Genomic DNA, 22,541 nt, shown 5'->3' with positions numbered 1-22,541 from the left:
ACTCTATATATATACAGTATATATTTATATATGTATAATTATAGGGTGCCAAACAGGCAAATACATTGATTTTCTGAATATATAAAGTCGGTGTCAGAATATGTAAAGTCAAAACTTGAATATATAAAGTCAGTGTCGGTATATATAAAGTCAGAGCTAAAATATATAAAGTCATTCCCGAATATATAAAGTCAAAACTTGAATATATAAAGTCAGCACTGGAATATATGAAGTCAAAACTTGAATATATAAAGTCAGCGTCAGAATATATAAAGTCAGCGCTGGATTATATATATATATAACTAAAAGAAGTAGGAGTTCAGAGTGTAGAGTATAGATTGTTGCAAAATTTACTAAAACACAGAAAGTGAGTGGTTAAGCAAGTTAAGTTTGCAGACACTATCAAATTTGGGCATATTTGTGGATGATGAAGTTTAATACAAGTAAATATAAGGTATTGCATGTAAGAAGTAGAAATACTAGATTTTAACACACAATTAGAGGTCAGAAAGGACCCCTTACAAGAAGGATTTAAGAGTGGTAGTGGACTCGTCACTATCAACTTCCAAACTGTTCAGAAGCCATTAAGAAGGCATGTAGTACAATGTGTAAAATAAGGTAAAGGAGGTTATGCTTAAGCTTTATAAGTAATTTTCTAGGCCACACCTTGAGTACTGTGTTCAGTTTTGGCATCCAACGTACAAACAAAGAATAAAAGTGTTAGAAAAAGAGAAGAGAAGAGCAATTGGGCAGATTCTAAAACTGCAGGGTATGAGTTATGAGGAAAGATTAAAGGAGCTGAAACGTTTCATTTTCAGTTACCAGAAATTAATGATTAAAGTGTTTACAATTTTGAAAGGGATTAGAACAGTGGATCTATACTGTTACTATAAAATTAGTTAAACAAGAACAATTCGAAATGTGTTAAGGGTAAATTTCACAGAAATGTTACAAAGTTAAAAAAAGAACCACAGACACATAGAATAAATTACCAAGTAGTGTGGTAGGGAGTAGGACTTTAGGGACCTTCTAATCTTGAGTTAATGTTATTTTGAGGAATGAGGTAGATAGAATTGATGAGCTTTCTTTGTTAGACTGAATTGCCTGTTTTCATCAAACATTTTGTAATGTTGTAATATACAGTAAGATACATATCTATGGAAAATTTTGGGACTGCCACAAAATTTCAACATTATATTTTTGATTGATTTAGATATTTTAGTCATCCTTGAATATGACTTGACCACCTCTGAAATAACATCTGTGTGTGTGTGTATCAGAATATAAGTATATGGGCACCGTATATTTTTATTGAGTAAAATCGTTACAGGAGGTGTTGCATCTACACAAATAACTACATGTAGTGCAGTTTGTCTTTGAGTTTTCAATGGATGTGCACATCCTTGAACATAATGTAACCAGCCTTTACTGTAAGTGATGTCTGTGTGATGATAACTCAAAAGCTAACTACTCTGTCCGCATGAAACTTGGCACGGTTATTTGCACTGTGCATTTCTAACACTGTAAGATGCTAGAATGCTTTTTGATATACAGGAAAATGTTCAGAGGAAATTTTGCTTTGCAGAGATAATTATTGTGCATTTTTTCACACATTTATTCTTCAACTTTAGTATAATTGTAGAAGGAGGATGGATATACATTTGTTTCAACAAACCTGATTCTGGGGCAGCATAGTGGAATAGTAGTTAGTACTGCTGTCTCAGGGGACAAATGTATTTAAAGTGGGACAAGTGGATTCAAATCCCATACCTGGTCATTGGCCATGTGAAGTATGAAGTTGCTTGTGTCTGCATATATTTTACCCTGGGTACTCTGTTTTTTCTGCCACATCCCCAAAAACATTTGTGACTCAAAATTGCCATATGAACAGAAATGTGGGTATGTGCACAACTGGTTCTTGTGATAAATTTGTCCAGAAGTGGCTCCTGCCTTGTGCCTGATGCTGCCAGAATAGGGTCTGAGCTGCAGTGAACCTGAATTAGATGAAAAGGGATAGAGAATATTAAGCTTAGATATGATTTTCCATTTAATTACACATAATAAAATAATGACCCACAATATTTTACTGCAAAACCCCAGCTTTTTGTAGCAAAAGTCATATGAAGTACGCATCAGATTTTTTTATGTGCTAGCATAGCAGTATGAAGTATGCAGCTTTTACAAATCGGAGGCAAAGACGCTCCCATTCTACTTAAAAGCAAGAAGAAGGGCAGTAACTGTGTTCAAGGGGTTTTGTGTTAGAAATGGTAGACAGAGAAATTCTGTCATTATTGAGTAAAACTGTAATCATACCAACTTTGTGAATTCAATTACATATCAAAGGTTGTGTCGCTTAAATACTTTGAAACAGCATATTGTGAACAAGAATGACACTTGGAATGTTCAGTGTAGTGGGAAAAAGGAAAGGACAAACTCGCAGACAATATTTCCTGATGCATTTCAGCAATGCACTGAAAATAACAAATCTTTTTTAGAAAATGCAAAATAATCCACTATTGCATTAATTTATTTAGCTGTATTCTTTAAAACTGTTTAGTACCATTTCATCAAAGCCTACAGACCAGGGCCCACTAAGTGTGCTGAGTTAGCACCTTCCTAAAACCTCCGTGTGGATTTTTCTGTCACATTCAAAAGACTCTCTAGGTTTGTGAATGATCAAGTGTGTGTTTATGTGTGTGTGTGTGTGTGTGTGTGTGTAAATATAGCACAAAACAGAACTGAAAGAAGGTTGTTGTCACAAGTAGGAGAAAAAAAGTCTTGTTTAGTGGAAAGATTGGGTCAGAAGTGGGTAAAAACAATTGTCTCAAGGAAAGACTAGTGCAGCTTCAGCTGTTGTCTCTTCTGATTAATTTTTCTTTTAAGTGAAGAAAGTAGTTCATCTTTTTGGAGTGTTGTATCCTCTTTTGGAGGAGGAGAAGGATGCAGTTGGTGGGCAGAGTTAAGCATGACACTTCGAGGTTGGATGATTCTAGACTGGTAAGAAAAGTATGTGACTTGCTGGAAACCCTAATCACTGTCCAACAACAATAACAACTATTTATAATAATAATTCTTTGCATTTATATAGCGCTTTTCTCACTACTCAATTTATATAGTACATTTTCATACAAACAATATAGCTCAAAGTTCTTTACAAAATGCCAAATAGAAAGTTATAAGGAAAAAAAAATTAAAGAATAAGCAACAAAAGACCCAAATGAATCAAAATAAATGTTAAAACAGAATAAAATATCAAGTAGAACAGTAGTATCTTTATATACAATTTCATGATGTAAATCTCTAAGGATGAGTCCATGATAAGGTCAGATGGCCGGGAGGACAGAAAAACCAAAAACAAATTCCAGTTAAGTTGGAGAAAACAACAAAATCTGCAGGAGTTCCAAGGCCAAAAGACTACCCAGCACCCACTGGGCACTGTCCACCCAGTGCTTCCTTTAATTCTGTCCTTGTTAAACTGAGAGGAGATTATAGGAGGGATGTTCAAAAAGTTTCCACACTTTTTTTAACTCAATTTATTATGAATTTCAAAAACAAATGACATCATTTTTCTACAAAATCACCTTCCTTTGCGATGCAATTTTCCCAGCGTCGTACCAACTTTTTAATGCCCAATTACTACTCCTCCCACCTTCACTGTTTCCAAGGAAAATGTAAAAGTGCAGAAATGTTTTAACATCCCTCATATGTTGGACACTTGGGATGCCATGGTGTCTCCTTTAGGTTCCTCATACTGCCTTTTAGACCCCTTTAAAGAACAGCACCAATGCTATTGGAATTTTTGTAGTTTTACTCTGCATTTTTAAAATTCCTATTTCCTATTTTTTTAATCTTCTGAGTTTCTCACTGAAATGGTCACTTTATGTCTTTAAACCTCACTCTTTATTTACTGTGTACCACTACTAAGCTTGTACAGGCTGATATCGGTTGTATGTGTTTAAAAAAGAAAGAAACTAAAATAAGAATAAGGCCAGGGCCAGCACTACATTTATATATTTGAAAACTGTGGTTTTTTTTTCTGTTTGCAGTGGGTTTCCCCCAAGGATTTACTTTCCTCCTACGTTTAACAAAGTTGTGCTCTGGGGTTGATCGCTGATGCCAAGTTACTGCAGTCTGAGTTTATTTGTGTATGTGATTTGTACGTATCAAGAAATGAACTTGGACATCAGCCTCATATTTGGTACACTTGCAGCTGCAAATAGAACTGAACATTGTTTGGAAAATGTATAGAAAATACTTATTAATAAACATTTCAACACTAAATGTATGTGTCTGCAACTGTGTACGGTACTTCATTCATACATACCATATATCTATATATTCATACAATCTCAAATCCACTTACAGTAATCCAATTTCGAGTCGTGGGTGGCTGTAGAATATCCCAGCAGCTTCAAGTCAAGGAAGAAATGAAAGCTGGATGGGGTGGCAGCCCATCACAGTTAACATAACATGATGTATGGAAATTGTATCCTGTTGTTGATTGTGTTTATTGCTTTACTTGTGATTCTGCCTTAACACAGCATAATGTAACGCAAGCTAACATTTATATGGTGTGGCACTGTAGTCATCTAAAAACAGCTGATGTACTCATTCAAGGCACAGGCTATAGTTTCACTAATGTGTCTCATATCTGGACCTGGAAGCATACAGGAACTAGCAATCTGCCTCAATGAACAGCCTGTTCAGAATGAACTTTTTGTTTGGACTACATAATAACATCTTCCACAACAGGTAACTGACAAAATAAAGCAAAATACAAATATTATTAGAGCTTAAATAAGTAAGCTTTTTATGATAAATAAAAAAGTTATTCATTATATTGTTTCTATAGTTCAAAGACTAGAGCTTGTTGACACTGAGAGGGGACTGATTGTACAGCAATGTTTGATAGGAACTTCCTTTAACAAACACCTCACATTTTCTTGCTCCCATTGCAAAGTTGTTTAGTGCTTGCATCACATTTCCTTCAATATCCAGAAGATATGAATGTTAGTTTAAGGTATAGCACTATATTGTTTTAGTGAATGTGTGTCTCTGTGTGTGCATGAGTCTGTCCTGTGATGGACTGCATCTCCACTTTAGGTTTGTTCCCCTTTGTGGTCATTGTTGCTGGAGTATGAATTAGCATTTTGTGACCCTGAATTTGATACTTTACTTGGGTTTTGTCTGTAATTTATTTATAGATGTTTCTAATTGCTATAGTATTTCAGATTTGTATCAGATACATTTAGTGAAGTGGAATTGTATTCAAGAATAAAACTAGATGGAAAAGTAAATGTAATTCTTTCTGATGTCTCTGATACTACATGTATAAAAATATTGACATATATAAATGACAAACCTGTGTGTGCGTGCACCTCACTTCTCACTGCGAAAGACCTGTGTGCAACAAACACCACCGTGCAACCACATCGTTGTGCTAATGACACAAACAAAGAGACACAACGTCGAAACAAAGCAATCGCTGTGGCTCAACAACATATAAATGAAACACCTCAGCAACGGAGGGCAAGGCTTGAAGTTTTCACTTACAACATTATCTGTCTGGAAGTAATTTCTCAAGGCATAGATTAATAGGACTCATATGCCAATGATACTGCTAAGATATGGTATCACCAGTGTCTTCTTATGAAAGCCTGTGGGGCAGCAAGCGCAGGTGGGTGGGTAATTCTTAAGAGTTAGCTGACACCTCTCCAAAGTTCACAAATATAGTAAAACTGCTAGGGCGTCTTCGGGTTGTTTTTCGTCCAGAAAATCACATGCAGCTGATATATATCTAGAGGAGAAATTCAGTAATAATTAATTAATATGGTGACACAAAAAGATTCCATTAGATCAATTATATATTCTTTGTCATTTGCATCAGCCTGTTCAATGCTTATAGTCTAGAAACTCAGGACATTGAACTATTAACAAATACACAAAGTGTTAAATGTATTCATGTAAATCAACTTATTGCAACATTAATTTACAGTTTTGCGAAGTTGTTTCAAAATGTGTGTTAAATCCTTTCATTCAGCTGTTTGTTGTGTGTCCTTTCTCCTACATCCTACACCTCTGTTTTGAGGTTATAGTAGGAAAGAGTGTGGATGTGATAATTCTATCTCATCGTACTTAACTTACTTATTGTGTAATGAGGTTGTCCTACAAAGTAAAGTATATCACTACAACTCTGTGATGTCCAGTGTGATTTTCTGTGTTGTGGTGTGCTTGGCTGGTAACATCACTTCAAGTGAGACCCACTGAATCAACAGGCTAATTAAAAGAACAAACTCAATTATTGGACAATGTGGTATGGCGGGTCAGTGGCTTAGAAGAAAAGGCCAGTTTTTAAATAAATAATCGCCACAAATGGCGGCTTAAAGAGGGGGTGTTGTAGTGTGGCCGGAGCAGTTCTCGGACGCAATGTGGTGGCAACGTTTCCTCGCCGGCACAGGTGAGGAATCATCCATATTCATAATTGATGCGGGGGGCTGCTAATCACCAGACCTGTGCCACGTCCCCATTATAAATAGGAGAAGCGCAAGTGCGGAAAGGGAAAGAAATAAGTTTGAAAGAACGGAGGTTAGAGTAGGAAGAAAGAGAAAGCTGGAAGCTGAAAGCCAGTGCATGAGTGTGCAAGTGAGAGCATGCTCGCTGTAACTAGGACAGGCAGCTTGGAGGAATGAGCCCTAGTGGGTTGTTTGGCCAGCACCCAGGAACAGATTGATTGAGTCGCTCCTGCTGAGCGCTTGTGAGGAGCAGGAGTGACCAGAAGGTGATTGACTTGCCATGTAAGGCCACAGAAGGCAGCGGGAGTCGGAGGCTTGGGAGGTGGAAGCCCCAGCATGAGCACCCTGGTCACTGGGGAACCTAAGTCTCGGTCTGGTGGAGACCTACGCAGCTAGGGACTGAAAGGCTTCCAGACCAATGGGAGAAGTCAGTTGCAGGTCAGGGCAACTCCCCTGATGTATAGCCTTAATGGGAGAAGCAGGGGAGCTGCCAACTGAAGAAAGCACTGGGTTTTGTTTTTAAAGGACTGCTTCCAGTCATTGTTTTAACTTTTTTTTTTTAAAATGATTTATTTATTGTATTTTAACCTCCACATTTGACTTGCTTTTAATGGATTATTTATTTATGGACATTTTTGATTGCACTGTACTATTTATTTGGACACTGTTATGATTTTGTTTTATTTGTTTTTGTTATAAAAGCAATTCTGCACATTTGCACCTTTCCCCTTGCTTCATTGGTGTCCACATTGTCCAGCTCATCCGGTTACATTACCGATGGTGTCAGGTTCAAGAGGTTCCCTAAAGCAGGCATGTCAAACTCACTACCATTGGTGGGCCGCTTCGACTGCCATACGTTCGTCAGTGGACCGCACAGTAACAAATACTATTATACAAAGTTACTGTAGCTTTCTTTCCAATACTGAAAACTTTTAAAAGTGTAACACTTAAACTTTAAAGAAAGGCTATTTATTTCCATACAGTCTCCGTACAACAGTGTACAATTAGAGTCTTAGCCTCTTAGGCTAGCTCCTTATATTATTATATTATATTCATTGCTTATATAGGAGTCTTACAGTGTGAGATATATTTCTTTTGTCCCGACACTTGGCATCTCTTGTTAGTAACCAGTTTGTCAATATCAGGCTTGAAATCTCGTGCAGCTGCAACTTTTACGAGGGATGAAAGGTGCTCGACAGTAAGTCTTTAGCGATGTGGGGTTTTGGTAGCTTTCATTAACGAAAACAATTTCTCACAAAGGTAAGTGCTTCCAAACATAGACAGTACTCTCGATGCCAAATTACGGAGCCCTCCAAAAATCTAATTTTACTTTACTAAGTTTACTTCAAAGTTTATATTGTAAAATAAGCCGATATGCAAAAAGTCACCTGACCTACACTAATTATACAAACTCAAAATCACAAAAATCTGTTAATAAACAACTCCCCAACTTCTCACGTCCACTTCAGATCTTCAGCTGTAGCCTGCACTGTTCGTTACAATACTAGCACAAAATTACATAAAACTAGAGCAACAAAATTTGAAAATATGCAGGCAATTACTACTCATGATGGTCAGTTCTGCCCAGTGGGCAGTCTCAGCAGCTCAGCCAGTAGTGTAGGCTGCCAGGGACGGCTCTAGGCTTGTGGCGGCCCTGGGCAGAAAAAGAATCGGTGGCCCCTTTGCCCGCCAATGTCAATATGGTATCTTATGCACAGCGGATGGCCACGTCCGTTGCGGACACTGCATAGCCGCCTCGTGCTCATGACACGCTTCTATATGCGCGTGTCCGTAACTTGAAAACCAAGTGCCGGACGGCCCATGATATTCTCATTACGGCAGAACGTTATAATACTGCATATAGATTACTGCTCCAACTCTAGCGACATTAGTAAATATAGCGTACTAATTAACAAGAAACACAATGTTTTTCGGCCATATTGCCGTCAGCTATGTCGTTATTTTCTCTTTCTGTTTTATATTCAATATATATTGGCATGGCAACCCTGTGCAGGTTCACAGTTTGTACTTGCCTAAAGCTGCCCCTTCTGCCCGATGCTGCAGCCTAGCACTTCAGTTGTGACGTTGCGGCTCATTATCTTTGGTCAAGGCTCGTGGCTATACTAGCAGATGACGTTTCTAGTACCATAATGCCATGGGAAAACAAGCTTTTGTCAGAAGGCAGAAGTAAGAAAAGTCAATAAGTAACGCCGAAGATGCAGAATGATTCAATCACAAACAACAGTAATCATTTTGTACAAGTTCAGTGCTAACTAGGATCTGTTATGCGGGCCGTGTGTGGCCCGGGGGCTGCGTTTTTGACATGCCTGCCCTAAAGGGAAGAGGAAGCCATTGAGTAGATCCACATTGTCGCAGACACACAATGGACTCTATGGAAGCAGCAGCAAAGGAGAGAATGAAGACAAAACTGAGTGCCATTATGAACAATGCTGCACACCCCCTCTCTGACACAGCAACACTGAGAACTTTCAGTCAACGAATCATTCAGCAGAAGTGTGTCAAAAAACACTACTGGGGCTCCTTTATACCAACAGCACTATGTCTGCATAATGTCACATTGTGACTGTTACAGCCAAGTCAAAACTTTTCTTTCATTTTTATTTATTGGTTTAATTACTTATTAACCTATTTACGTATTTATTTAGTTAAATAGCTTTTGAAAAAACTAAATTTCACCCTGGCGACAAATAACGTTCTATCTATCTATCTAAAAATAATGCATAGCAGTCTCCTTTTTAATTATCAGTTATGCATGAACTCAGAGGGGCTAACTTTATTCTTTAGATGTGTAACCTGTGTTATCCAATTGTCCATAATAAATTAAGAAAGCTTTTCTTGTTTATCACTTATTGAAGCTACTGTATATTTTTTGGAAGGCTCATAAAAGCATTCATCATATTCCTTCTTAAACAAGGACAAATGATTTTTCAATGTGAAAATTTAAGACAAAGCACTGATGTTTTGAAGTATTTCAGTTAATGACTTTATGCATTTCACATTTTTATAATTTTCTTGCAAGTTGCAGCATACGTACTAAGCACCCATCTCTTATAGGGTGCTATGGTCATATCAAACTAGCAGATAGATAGATAAATAGATATATAGATAGGACTTTATTTTTTTATTTTAAATGAACTTTATCAACAAAAAAAAAAAAATACTTAATTGCTTATCTTTTGTATGTGCTTCTGAATGAGATTATGCTGGTTTGAAAATAGATGGATGGATGCTTATCTTCTTATATGTATAGATTGGATGCCTACAATGCTGAATTCTTTTAAAAAGTTGTTAAATTGTATTAACTCAAATCAATGTATTTTTTATAAAGCATACTTCCACTTAAAACCTCAGTTTGTAATACAATTATAATAAACATAATATAAAAGCTGAAAAACAATACATGGTGTAAAAATAGCAATAAATGCACATACACTGCTGTTAAGACGTCTGAAGTCCCCTGGATTTTAATATAAGTATTGTCTTTTATAAATGGCCTGCTCTACCATCATGGTGACTTGGATTCATATGCTCTGGCCCCACTTGTAAGCTGTCACAGATGCAAAATAAACAGATGAACAAATAAAGTCCAAGTTTTCACCAACAGTACAAGCACTTACAGCAATCCACTAATCAAGGCATGCACCTACCCCACTTTGATCCTCACAATTATAAACCTGTCTAATTAGACCTAAATAAACAGCTTTTAAATGGAAAATATGAGTATTGATTGGTTGATATGCTTGGGATGAGATCATACATCTGATGTGTTACTGTGCTGCAAAAAAGGGAAAAGCTCACATGGTTGGTCATTTAAAATAAGAGCCTAGTGATGCAGTGAAAAGAAAAATTTAAAAAGTAATAGAAGCAAAAGATTCTGGTGCTATTTTGGTTAAAACTATATCTGACATTAACAAAAAATTATAATTAAATAAATAAATAAATGATTTGAACAAGTATTTTGAACAAGCCATAAATGCTGCAGTGGAGACTAATGAGAAAGACCTTACAGATTGTCAAGAGAGGGCTGGTATCACCGCTTCAGGCAGCTTTTAGCAGCAATGTGCTGTCCAGTTCTCGACATGAACAACAATGTGCTGAAAAATAAGACTACTGCCTCAGATGAGCCATGCCAAACAACTCCAAACCCAAACAAAGGATCCCCTTTCCAGTCCTTAATTTTAGTTTTCCCTAAAACACTCAATTACATGTCACCTTTTTGCCTCAAGTAGCATAGGCCTTTTCTAAATGTTTAATTGAAGCTTGTTGAAGTGCAACATCAGAAGAATCTTGATTTCTTTGATATTTGATGTTGCACTCATCAAGTAGTTTGTTACATTGATTGCAATAGACAAATGACTGGTTATAAAGTTTTGGACTATTTTTTATTTCTATCCCTGTACCTGATTGATTATTTACATATGTGATTTTCATAATATGTGAGTTCATGCTTGTGAGTGTTGGGGGTGATGAGATGAGGTGAGGTGAAAGCGTTATTGAGCTTGGACACCATGGACGTGGGGGCCTTCTTCTGGCCTTGCTTTTATACTTATTTTTTATGCATTTAGTGTAAGTACAACTGAGTAAGTTTCAGATTTCCTAACATTCACGTTTTTACTAAATGTTGAAGGTAAAGTTTCCCAGTTTCATTAAAGAAATAAAATACAGAGTGGAGCAGGGAAACAGCAAATTTTCAATTGACATTCAATGCATGAACAAACACATTGCAAAATACATTTAGTGATGAAATGCCTTGTACAGGATATGCAATTAATGATGGTAAACAATATTTATTTTATGTTTTAAAGAAGACATCATAAAGATGTTGTCTATTTCTCTGCACACATTCTGACAGCCTGTTGCAGAAATTCTGCTTTGCTTGATGTAACATGTCAAGAGGAATGCCACCAGTTTCCTCTTCAATATTCCTTTTTAGTTCAGCAGTGATTGCAGGACATGAGTGGTACACTTGGCCCCAAAGAAAAAAACAGAAACAATCTCCAGATCTCAGAGGCCATGGAATGCCACAGTTGCGTGAAATGACGCGCTTTCCAAACAATCGTTGAATAACTGCCATCGATTGTTGGGCAGTATGCGAAGTGGCTCTGCCTGGGGACTTCTTTTTTAAGGCTGAACCCATTTCTTCAGCCGTTGTAATTGTATGTGCAGATGGGACACGTTCATGACGTCCTAACTGGTAATGACGCCGAAATTCACTTTGTGCACCACTCACACTTTACCCATTCTTATAAAAGGCTTTCACAGCGAACACGCGTTGCGCACCACTCCACTGATCTATTATAACTAAAAGCAAGGGTTTCTAAATCAGGTCAAATTGGTCCCAAACAACTGCTTTAACCCCAGGGTCGCCAACACCTAGTTCCAAAATTTCCCGTTTCCCTGCGCCATCCTGTATTAGGCAATAGACCACTTTTCAGCAAAAACATGATTTCTCTGAGGGTATACTGTACTGCATGACCTAGTGTGTCATTAAACCAGTGCTTCTCAATTATTTTCTGTCATGCCCCCCCTAGGAAGAAGAAAAATCTCGCCCCCCGCGCGACTATAAATAGTATCATTTGTCTATAAAATTGTTATAAGTACACTTCTGCATAACACTGTATCCTTATTAACGTATAAGAGAATAAAAAAAAAAAGAAATATGGACCAATTTACAACAAAGAATAGCTTTATTAAATGTAACAGAATAGATTTAAAGTGCATTCTAAATTAAAAAAAAATTTTAAAGAAAAATAAAAAAGCATGTTCCCCGAGGTCAAACGCGCCCCCCTTTACGGAGCCCCACTATTTGAGAAACACTGCATTAAACAAAGATAACAAACAGGTGCTAATGCTTAATGATTCCAAGAGCCATAAACCAAATTGATTGCCTGAAACAGAAAGAGGTGTGGAAGAAATCAAACTGGGCGAAGGACAAACCAAACTAGAAGATAAACGTATGGCAGATGTGACAGTTTGACTTTCAAACAATCAATTCCTACACCATGATAAGAATGAGCATAGCAACAAGACACAAAGTGGCCATCCTATATCAGTAAGGTCCCTCTCGAGACAATATATCACATAGACAGATGTTTTAAGATGTGCTGCCCAAGCTCTTCTGAAGAAGTACAAAGCAAAGGGCACAATTAAAAACTTGAAATGGAGTGGTTAGTCACAAACACTGAGTGCAACAGACAAGAGATACATCAAACCGATGTTCCCTTGAAATCAGAAGAAGCTCACTACTGTTATCAGCTTTAATTCACAAAAACTATTGGAACTCAAGTACACCTCACTACTGTCTGGAGAAGTCTTGTCAGAAACTGTCCTCATGGTAGTTTTGCTGCCAAAAAATATCCCTTTGAAGAGAAAAAAAACCCAAGAGACTTGCCTATGCAAAACACACAGACTGGGATGCTGAACAATGGTAACAAATGCTATCAATTGACAAATCCAAATTTGGCCCAAACCAATAGGTGATCTCTTCTGAATTAATGGAATCTTCACTGCTAAGAAGTACAGGTCTCTTGTCATCCATCATGAAATACCATCAGGGAGGTGTCTGATCAGTCCCAATTTCATTCTGCAGCAGGAAAATGTCCCAAAACACAACGGTAAAGTAAAGAAAAGCAATCATTAGCAAAACAAAAAAACAAGGCATTCTGCTGATCTCAATATCATCGAAACTGTCTGGGATTACTTGGAGAGTTAAAATCTGCAGAAAAACTGGGCCAAGCCATCCAAGTTGCTTACAACAAAGTGCCAGCTGTTTTTCTCAAAAAAACTGCACAACATGGATCTAAGGGAATTGATTCAGTTTAAGAAGGAAAAGATTTTCACACTAAATATTGATCTGATATATCTAGTTTATAGATAGATAGATAGATAGATAGATAGATAGATAGATAGATAGATAGATAGATAGATAGATAGATAGATAGATAGATAGATAGATAGATAGATAGATAGATAGATAGATAGATAGATAGATAGATACTTTATTAATCCCAAGGGGAAATTCACATAATCCAGCAGCAGTATACTGATACAAAAAAAAAACCAAATAAACAAAACAAAAAACAATATTAAATTAAAGAGTAATAAAAAAGCATGTAAAAACAAACAATAACTTTGAATAATGTTAGCATTTACTCCCCCAGGTGGAATTGAAGAGTCACATAGTGTGGGAGAGGAACGATCTCCTCAGTCTGTCAGTGGAGCTACTCCTCTGCCTGGAGATGACACTGTTAAGTGGATGCAGTGGATTCTTCTTGATTGACAGTAGTTTGCTTAGTGCCCGTCGCTCTGCTACAGATGTTAAACTATCCAGCTTTATTCCTACAATAGAGCCTGCCTTCTTAACAAGTTTGTCCAGAAGTGAGACATCCTTCTTCTTTATACTGCCTTCTCCTTTATACCGCGTAGAAGAGGGCACTCGCCACAACTGTCTGGTAGAACATCTGCAGCATCTTATTGCAGATGTTGAAGGACGCCAAACTTCTAAGAAAGTATAGTCGGCTCTGACCTTTCTTACAAAGAGCACCAGTATTGGCAGTCCAGTCCAATTTGTCATCCAGCTGCACTCCCAGGTATTTATAGGTCTGTACCCTCTGCACACAGTCTCCTCTGATGATCACGGGGTCCAGGAGGGGACTGAGCCTCCTAAAATCCACCACCAGCTCCTTGGTCTTGCTGGTGTTCAGGTGTAAGTGGTTTGAGTCACACCATTTAAAAAAGTCTTTGATTAGCTTTCTGTTTTCCTCCTCCTGCCCACTCCTGATGCAGCCCACAATAGCAGTGTCATCAGCGAACTTTTGCACGTGACCGGACTCTGAATCATATTGGAAGTCTGATGTATATAGGCTGAACAGGACCGGAGAAAGTACAGTCCCCTGTGGCGATCCAGTATTACTGACCACAATGTCAGACCTGCAGTTCCCAAGACGCACATACTGAGGTCTGTCTGTAAGATAGTCCACGATCCATGCCACCAGGTGTGAATCTACTCCCATCTCAGTCAGCTTGTCCCAAAAGAGCAGAGGTTGGATGGTGATGGTGTTGTTGAAGGCACTGGAGAAGTCCAGAAACATAATTCTTACAGCACCACTGCCTCTGTCCAGGTGGGAGAGGGATCGGTGTAGCATATAGATGATGGCATCTTCCGCTCCCATCTTCTCCTGGTATGCAAACTGCAGAGGATCGAGGGCGTGGCGGACCTATGGCCTCAGGTGGTGAAGCAGCAGCCGCTCCATGGTCTTCATCACATGTGACGTCAGAGCAACAGGCCAGAAGTCATTCAGCTCACTAGGACGTAATACCTTTGGAACTGGGGTGATACAAGATGTTTTCCAAAGCCTTTATTATTTATTGTTCTCTATAATAAAAGTTTTGGTATTTAGAAACTTTTCTTTTTACTATTTTTAAAACCATTTTCACCTGACACAATTTTTTATGGGTGTGTAAGGCTTTTGCATGGTACTTTATATAACTTATTGTTACAAATTAATGAAAGTTTTTTAAGTGATGAAAGATTTTACAGTCCCAATTAGATTACCCACACGCTAAAATGATGTAGGCTCATTATGACAATTAAAATACAATACCATGTTGATATGAAGATACATTCATCATTGACAGCAACACATCTACTCCAAAGTAGACCAAGTGCCACCACAACAGGTATAAAAGAGAAAGAACTATAGAAAGACTTAATAACTGCATCTAAATTATTACTATAATTATATAAAATTACAATGTCTTTCAAAAGACTTTTTGCTATATTTTTTTCTCTGTTTTTTTTTTAAGAATCTTCATTATGTTTGTCTTGTTACAGGCTTCAGGCCTATTGTTTGTGGTCCAGTTTGGTCGAGTACTTATCATCATGTCTATCAAAAATTATTTGACCTATGTCCAGTGACAACTGCCGTAAAACTTGTTTAATTTACCTGGGATTTTTACAGTATGCTCCATTTTGTTATAAGACCAGCCCTACTGATTTGCAAAATTATTAGTTTTTGAGATACACAATTTATTTAAACATACATGTACACACATACAGAGGCACCAAATGCACATGCATGCATGTACATACATTCAAAGGAATCTATACATGAAGATAACTGCCAACTTGTTTACACTACTAGAGCACATGCAGGATGACGAAGAGACCGATGAACATACACATACATACATACATACACACCAGTAGATATGTAAAGGATGACATGCACAGAGACATCAGGACACCTCTGTACCAATCTGTTTATCTATACAGCTTGTTTAATTCATTTGACCCAATTTGTTTACTTTCAGTTCAATTGTTCACGTCATTCAATTTTTTTGTTCATTTCATGCTATATTCACGTGCACAATAAATATAAGTTAATTAACTTGAATGTATGTTATTGTACATTACAATCGATTGTATTATATTGTAAAATTTTCCATTGAGTGATTTCATGCAGCATCACAAATGTGAAATTTACATGAAACTATTTTAGGATCATTCAAAACTTATTTTTTATTTAACCATGTTGAATTTATGCAGTATATTGGACTGCTGCAGTGAATAATACCCTAATGCATTTTACACACACTATGGAATTCAATAATATCTCTATTTCTATACATGAAGTCTTGTGGCACAGTGGTTACCACTGCTGCTTTACAGTCCGATAGTTCTGGGATTAAATCCTAGGCCCAGACAATATCTTTCTGGCCTTTGCCTTTCTTCTTATGTTTGTGTAGAAATTACTCCTGCTTTATTTCCACTTGTGTATACATCTGGTTTATTGGTGACTCTAAAATGCTCCTATAAATGTGAATGGTGATGTGTGCATGACTGTGCCCAACTATGGATTTTTTTTCTGTCCATGGCTGATTCTTGTTGCCAACATTAGAATTAGAAAATAACATCAAGTCGAGTTTTGAAAGTCCCTAAAGACTTACTGTCTACCACACTACTTGGTAGCTTATTCCAGTGTCTGTGGTTCCCTGTGTAAAGAAAAAACTTCCTAATGTTGTTGCAAAATTTACTGTTAACAAGTTTCCAACTGTGTCCTCGTGTTCTTGATGAACTTATGTTAAAATAACAGTCTTGATCCTCTGAACTAATTCCCTTCATAATTTTAAACACTTCAATCATTTCAGCTCTTAATCTTCTTTTGCTTAAACTGGAAAGGCTCAGTTCTTTAAATCTTTTAGCTCAGTTTTTGGAATCTTTCTTCATAATTCATGTCCTGTAGCCCTGGAATCAGCCTAGTCACTCTTCTCTGGATGACCTTTTCTAGAGCTGCTATGTCATTTTTGTAGCCTGGAAACCAAAACTGCACACAGTACTCCAGATGAGACCTCACCAAAACACTCCTTACAAATCTGATTTTATAATGAATAGATAGAAACAAATTAAAGATGTACTGAAGGGTAAGAACTTTGCTTAATATCATCGGAGGGATAAAGTAAAAGATGATCTGAAGGATTGGCAAGGAGGTGCAGGACTGTGCTGTTTGCAAAAGGTTGATCAAGCACATCGACCCCACATAGAAGAGAAAGAAGAAGAAGGAATGACACAGTCTAACACCCCTGCTGCAATAGCCTAATTCCCACACCTATAGTAGTATAGCTGTTTCATTTTTATGAAAAACTGGTATGGAAATTTAAATGATCATTTTTTGCCAGTACTTTGGGGCAGCATGGTTGCCAAATGACTGGCACTGCTGCCCTCAGCCCAGGCAGACTAGACTCAATTTTGAAGCTGTTCTTTCCTGCTGTATTCTGTATTTTTCATCGTAAGTCTTTTTATGTCTGTTTCTCTTCAGTTACTCTAGCTTTTCCCATTAAATCCCAAAAATATACGCTTTAGGTTAATCAGTGACCAAAAAAAAGATAATTATAAAATGTTTTTTCATCTGTACAGTGTGATTATCTGAATGTCATTTTCTCAACGTAATGGAGAAGTGGAGCATTTTGGTCTTTATTTGATTGTTAGAATTTTTTGTTTTTCCATTATTCGTCAAATACAAACATTGCAAAACAGATATATCCTGCAAATATTTATCAAAACACCAGCTCTTCTATTAATTATTTATTTTTCTAAACAGAAAATTAAATTCACTCATCCATGTACTGTATCTGTTTACTGAGGCCAGTCAATTTGATTTTAACATCACAGGGAGCGGATGACTATCCTGGCAAGATAGATAGGCAAGAATAAGCCTGGACGGACACAGTTATGCACTCCTACACCTACTTAAAGCAGGTCAGTTTAGGCAAGAACTCCAGGAGAAATTCCTGTGGAAACAAAGTAATATATGGTATAATACAATTACAAATAAACTGTGCTTTGATTACTGGAGAAATGACCCAAGTTTTAAAGCTAATGTGCTGAACTGTCTTCTTGAATGCATGCTGCAATGCTGTTTTTTCATAATTTCATGAGAAATGCCTGTCATTTTTTTCATTTGCACATTATATTTACATAAGGTCACCAGTAAGTACAATCAATTCACTGTGACTTAAAGTGATTGGTAATGAGCACATTGTAGCAAAAATCTGACTTGGTGAGCTGAACAGGTAATAAAAATAATTTTACTTTCAAAACAGCTCTGTAATCCATCTCTGTTCACTGCATTGAGTCAGCACAACTGCTGACATCTTATTGCACAGTTTTCATCTTACTGTTTTTCTCCTGTTGAAACTGTGTGAATTTTAAAAAATAAAACATAAAAAGGAAGGGTATCCAAATGGGAGAACACTAAGCATAAAAGCAGACAGAAGTAAAACAAAGCCTATCGGCCTTCCTGGGCCTGCTAAATTCCTGTTTACATGGTTGTTATGAATGTCTCTTTTTTAAAATTTTCTTCTAGCTATTAAGTGCTGAAATATGATTTTTTTGTAATAACTTTTTTGTATGAAGAATTCAGTTTCATCTTTGGTTTAGGATTTGGTGTTGTTTTAACAATATTCATTTTCATTATATTTTTATTTACTTTACACCATTTCAATTCCTGTCACATGTTTGCTGCTACTGGTGACATTCAGTTCAATTCAGTTTATTTTCCTATACAGAGCTTCACACTGTGCACGCACAGAGCACTGTGACAAGTTCTCATGTACAGTAAAATGTATACATTTTACAAATTACAGAAATAGTATTCATAAAGACCAAGATTTGTTTAAACATACAGGAAAACAAAGTAGTTTGAAACTGATCAACATAAATGGAAGCTAACAATATCTATCCATCAAAAAGTCTGTATTCCTAGAGAAAAAAAACCTCTTGGGGTCCAAGGTCTTGTAAGACAGAAAACTGAAGACAAATTCATATACAGTCACAGTCCTGTAGACCTCAACCAATTATTCCACTACCTCCCCTCCTAGGTAATCTGTAGTGGAGTTTGTGATGACAGAATCGTTCCATGCAATGATTCCAATACCCCCAGTATCTCACATGACTTTTCCATGGGCAGCTTGGCAGTACAGCAGTGGCACCAAATGCCACATCAAGATCCTGAGAAGGGAAAACGAATAAAGGAGGATTAGTAACAGTTTATAAATAATGTGATACTTATATTTTTGTACAGATGTCTAACAAACAAAGATGCAGCATGCAAAGGTAATCAGCAACTCTAGTCAGGGTATCCTAGACTAAAGAAGTGAATCTCCATCCTGGATTTAAAAGCTGAGACTGAAGAGGCCAATCTTAAATAAGGCAGTGTGGTGTAGTAGATTGAGGCTTTGGACTTCTAACCCTAGGGGTTGGGGGTTCAAATCCTGCTACTGTCACATGTGACCATGACCAAGTCACTTGACCTGTCTGTGCTCCAATTGGAAAACCAAAGGAAATGTAACCAATTGTATCATAAATGTGTAAGTTACCTCGGATAAAGGTGTCCGCAAATAAGTAAATGTAAACAAACAGTGAGATTACTCTACATCTTTAGGGACCTGTAATTACAAGCTTGGCCTCCTACTGTTATTTTAATCGTGAGATCTCAATGCATGCTCTGGTTTGTAAGTCTTGATAAGTTTACATATCTAAACAGGCCTGTGGTCATTTAAGGCTTTATATGTTAAAAGGAAGGATTTAAAATCAGCCCTAAGCTTAACGTTCTGGCAGGGTAAGCACTTGAGAACCAGAGTTGTGTGTTCATACTTACTGGTTCTTGTAAAGAGTCTTGTAACAGTATTTTGAATTACCTGAAAACTGCATAAGGAAAGATCTGAACAGCCTGTAAAGGGCATAATACATGTCCAAGGTGATGTGCAATTCTGAAAGACTGTGATTTAACATAGTTGGAATTAAGCTGGTATTTGCCTCGACTGTGCTTAAATATGAGTTTTACGGTGAGAGAGTTGATAATAAAGGATGCATGTAATCATTGAAAACTGCATTTAAATGCATACTGCACATATTGCATACACCTGTAATCACTCTTGGAGGTACAGTATGTATGAAATAACTTCATGGCTGTAGAGACAAACTAGCTTATGTTGTAGGTAGGGAGTAGGGGGTGATCGGTGGAATTAAAAAGGAGGATCTTATAGAACAAGAAAGACAAAAATGGCAAGAATCAGGAGTAACCTGATAAAAATATGCATTTTGCAGTTTAACCAAGTTTTTAAACATTTGTTTTTTTATTACTTTACAGCTTTTTACACATCTGTAGAGTCACAACTTTTATTACAGTACAACTCACTAACTTGCATTATTGATATTTGCTTTTTTCTTGTTAACCTGCCGCCACTTTTGTTAAAATGAAAATTTAATTATTCAAGTCTCTTTTTTTTGAAGTTTTATTAATTTTATTGCAATCATTCCATACAAATCAATCAATTTTTACAAAAAGTAAAATTGAGTTATGAACAAGTCGACATATGTTATTACATATTATTCAAGTCTAATGAAGAAAATATATAGTGGTACAGTGGTTGGATCAGAAGACAATGATAACTTTTTTTTAGATTAATTTTATGAGAATATCTTTCTTTGCCTACAGGGAGAAAAAACAGTCTCAAGGTTCTCACAAATGCAATCTTCTTTTGACACAGTTGCAGAAACAAACAGAATGTAATGGTAACCCTTGAGCAACAATTTACTAGGGAAAAATTTAATTTAAAGTCTTGTTCAAGGTATGACAAACAAAGAAGCAAGTTGTCAAGCTGAACCTTTGCTAATGTCCCTGCTTTATATCTTGTTTATGTCAGTTAACGTTTTGTAGTAATAATTTGGTTATTTTCTGAAACCAAGGCAGTCACAAAATTTTTGGGAGTAAGTGGAATTCTAATAGGCAAAATGAAATTTTCAATTTGAACATCAACCCCAAGTGTTCAGATCTAATGCTGTCTAATTCTATTTAAAGTTTGCACTGACATAATCTTTGTGCAAGAGTCAACATGCACAGAAGTATAACCAGAAAACTACCCAAATGAACAAGAAGAAAACTTTGCCTGTGCACCTAATAAATGATAGATAGATAGATAGATAGATAGATAGATAGATAGATAGATATAAAAGGCACTATATGATAGATAGATAGATAGATAGATAGATAGATAGATAGATAGATAGATAGATAGATAGATATAAAAGGCACTATATGATAGATAGATAGATAGATAGATAGATAGATAGATAGATAGATAGATAGATAGATAGATAGATAGATAGATAGAACATTATTGATCTTTGAGGGCAAATACTTGGACAAAAAGTAATCAGTGGAGGGCCGTTCACCATTCCTTTCTTCTCATCTTTAATTTAAATCCCAGTTCATTTTGTTAGATCTATACAGCTGTCTTTGCCAGTGACCAGGTGCTCAAATTTGAATTTTTTTACATTACAAACATTATCATTAAGGCAGGTTTAAAAAAGAAAAATTACAGTTAAATGTTAATGAACTAAGTTGTAATTTAAAACCTTCCTGTTCAATTATTTTAAGTAATAAAAGGAAAGCAGAAAATGGTTGGATTTGTCATAAGATAAAATCATCATTTTTGCTGCAATGTTTTACAGTACATTAAAAAAATGAAACAGTGTCTGGTTTAAACCTTTTTTTCCCCAGTCATTCGGTTATAATCTCATGGCAGCTTCAAACTACCACTGGCTCCTGTCCTTCTCAAGAGCAGAACAAGTCTTGATGAGTAGCATTGATGATGATGGAGGATGCAGAAGAAAGTGCTACAGGATCACCAGACAGTTAAAAGAGAACGTGTGGTGCCCTGGAGGCAAACCTGTAATAAATGCTTATCATCTTCAGGTAAGAAAGTATTCAAACTTTATAGTTTTAAATTAAATTTTGTTGCAAAGTAGAACATGTGTAGGGAAAAAGGCTATAATGTGTTGTGCTATAGTATTACTTGACGGATCCAGTCTTACTGTACATAATAATAAATGAAGAATTGCTTGTATCTGTGGTGTGAACTATGAAGTTGAGGGAACAAGGAAGGTTCATTTCACTGAATCAGGCAAGAATTTCACTGAAAGGGTCACTTGTGAAAGCTTGGAAATGGCTGGGGACTGTTTAACAATTTACTGTAAATGGTACATTTTCAATATTTTCATTCTTATAAACTTAAATCTAGAAATGAAAGTGTAATATAAACTGCTTTGTCATAAGTTTTTGTTGTCAGCAACATTTGCATTACAGTTATGATACTGTATGCATGTTTTGTCAAGAAAAACTATCACTGACTTTAAACAAAATGACTTTTGATGAAAATCCTGTTGAAATGTTATGGAAGTCAATCTTATTCGAATATTTTAGGTCAATGGAAAAAAAAAAAAATCACCTGAGTAATTCATTATTACTTCCTTTCTTTATACCTTCCATGTAATGAACAGAGAGCTGGATGAAGGAGATAATTCTCAGCACAATAGTTTTATGGCCTTTTAAGTCACAATGAAGATTTTACCCCAAAAGAATTGTTATTAATACATTTTATGCTGTAAGGGTTTGCAATGAATCATCAAAATTTTAATGAAAAAGAATAAGCAAAAGTGAAAACAAG

General features: G+C 36.4%; 1 protein-coding gene across 1 annotated transcript in view; it reads left to right on the top strand.

Moving 5' to 3' along the window:
* mab21l3 (mab-21-like 3) overlaps positions 1-22,541 on the top strand; it is a 117,016-nt gene that overhangs the window by 89,049 nt on the left and 5,426 nt on the right. The window contains exon 5 of the mRNA XM_039743815.1: positions 21,596-21,790. Within this exon, the coding sequence (XP_039599749.1) occupies positions 21,596-21,790 (195 nt within the window). The remainder of the gene's footprint in view (positions 1-21,595; positions 21,791-22,541) is intronic.

The sequence above is a fragment of the Polypterus senegalus genome, chromosome 2, assembly GCF_016835505.1.
Source record: "Polypterus senegalus isolate Bchr_013 chromosome 2, ASM1683550v1, whole genome shotgun sequence".
NCBI lineage: Eukaryota > Metazoa > Chordata > Cladistia > Polypteriformes > Polypteridae > Polypterus > Polypterus senegalus.
Note: the sequence above shows the minus strand (reverse complement) of the source record. Positions and strands in the feature narration are given on the sequence as shown.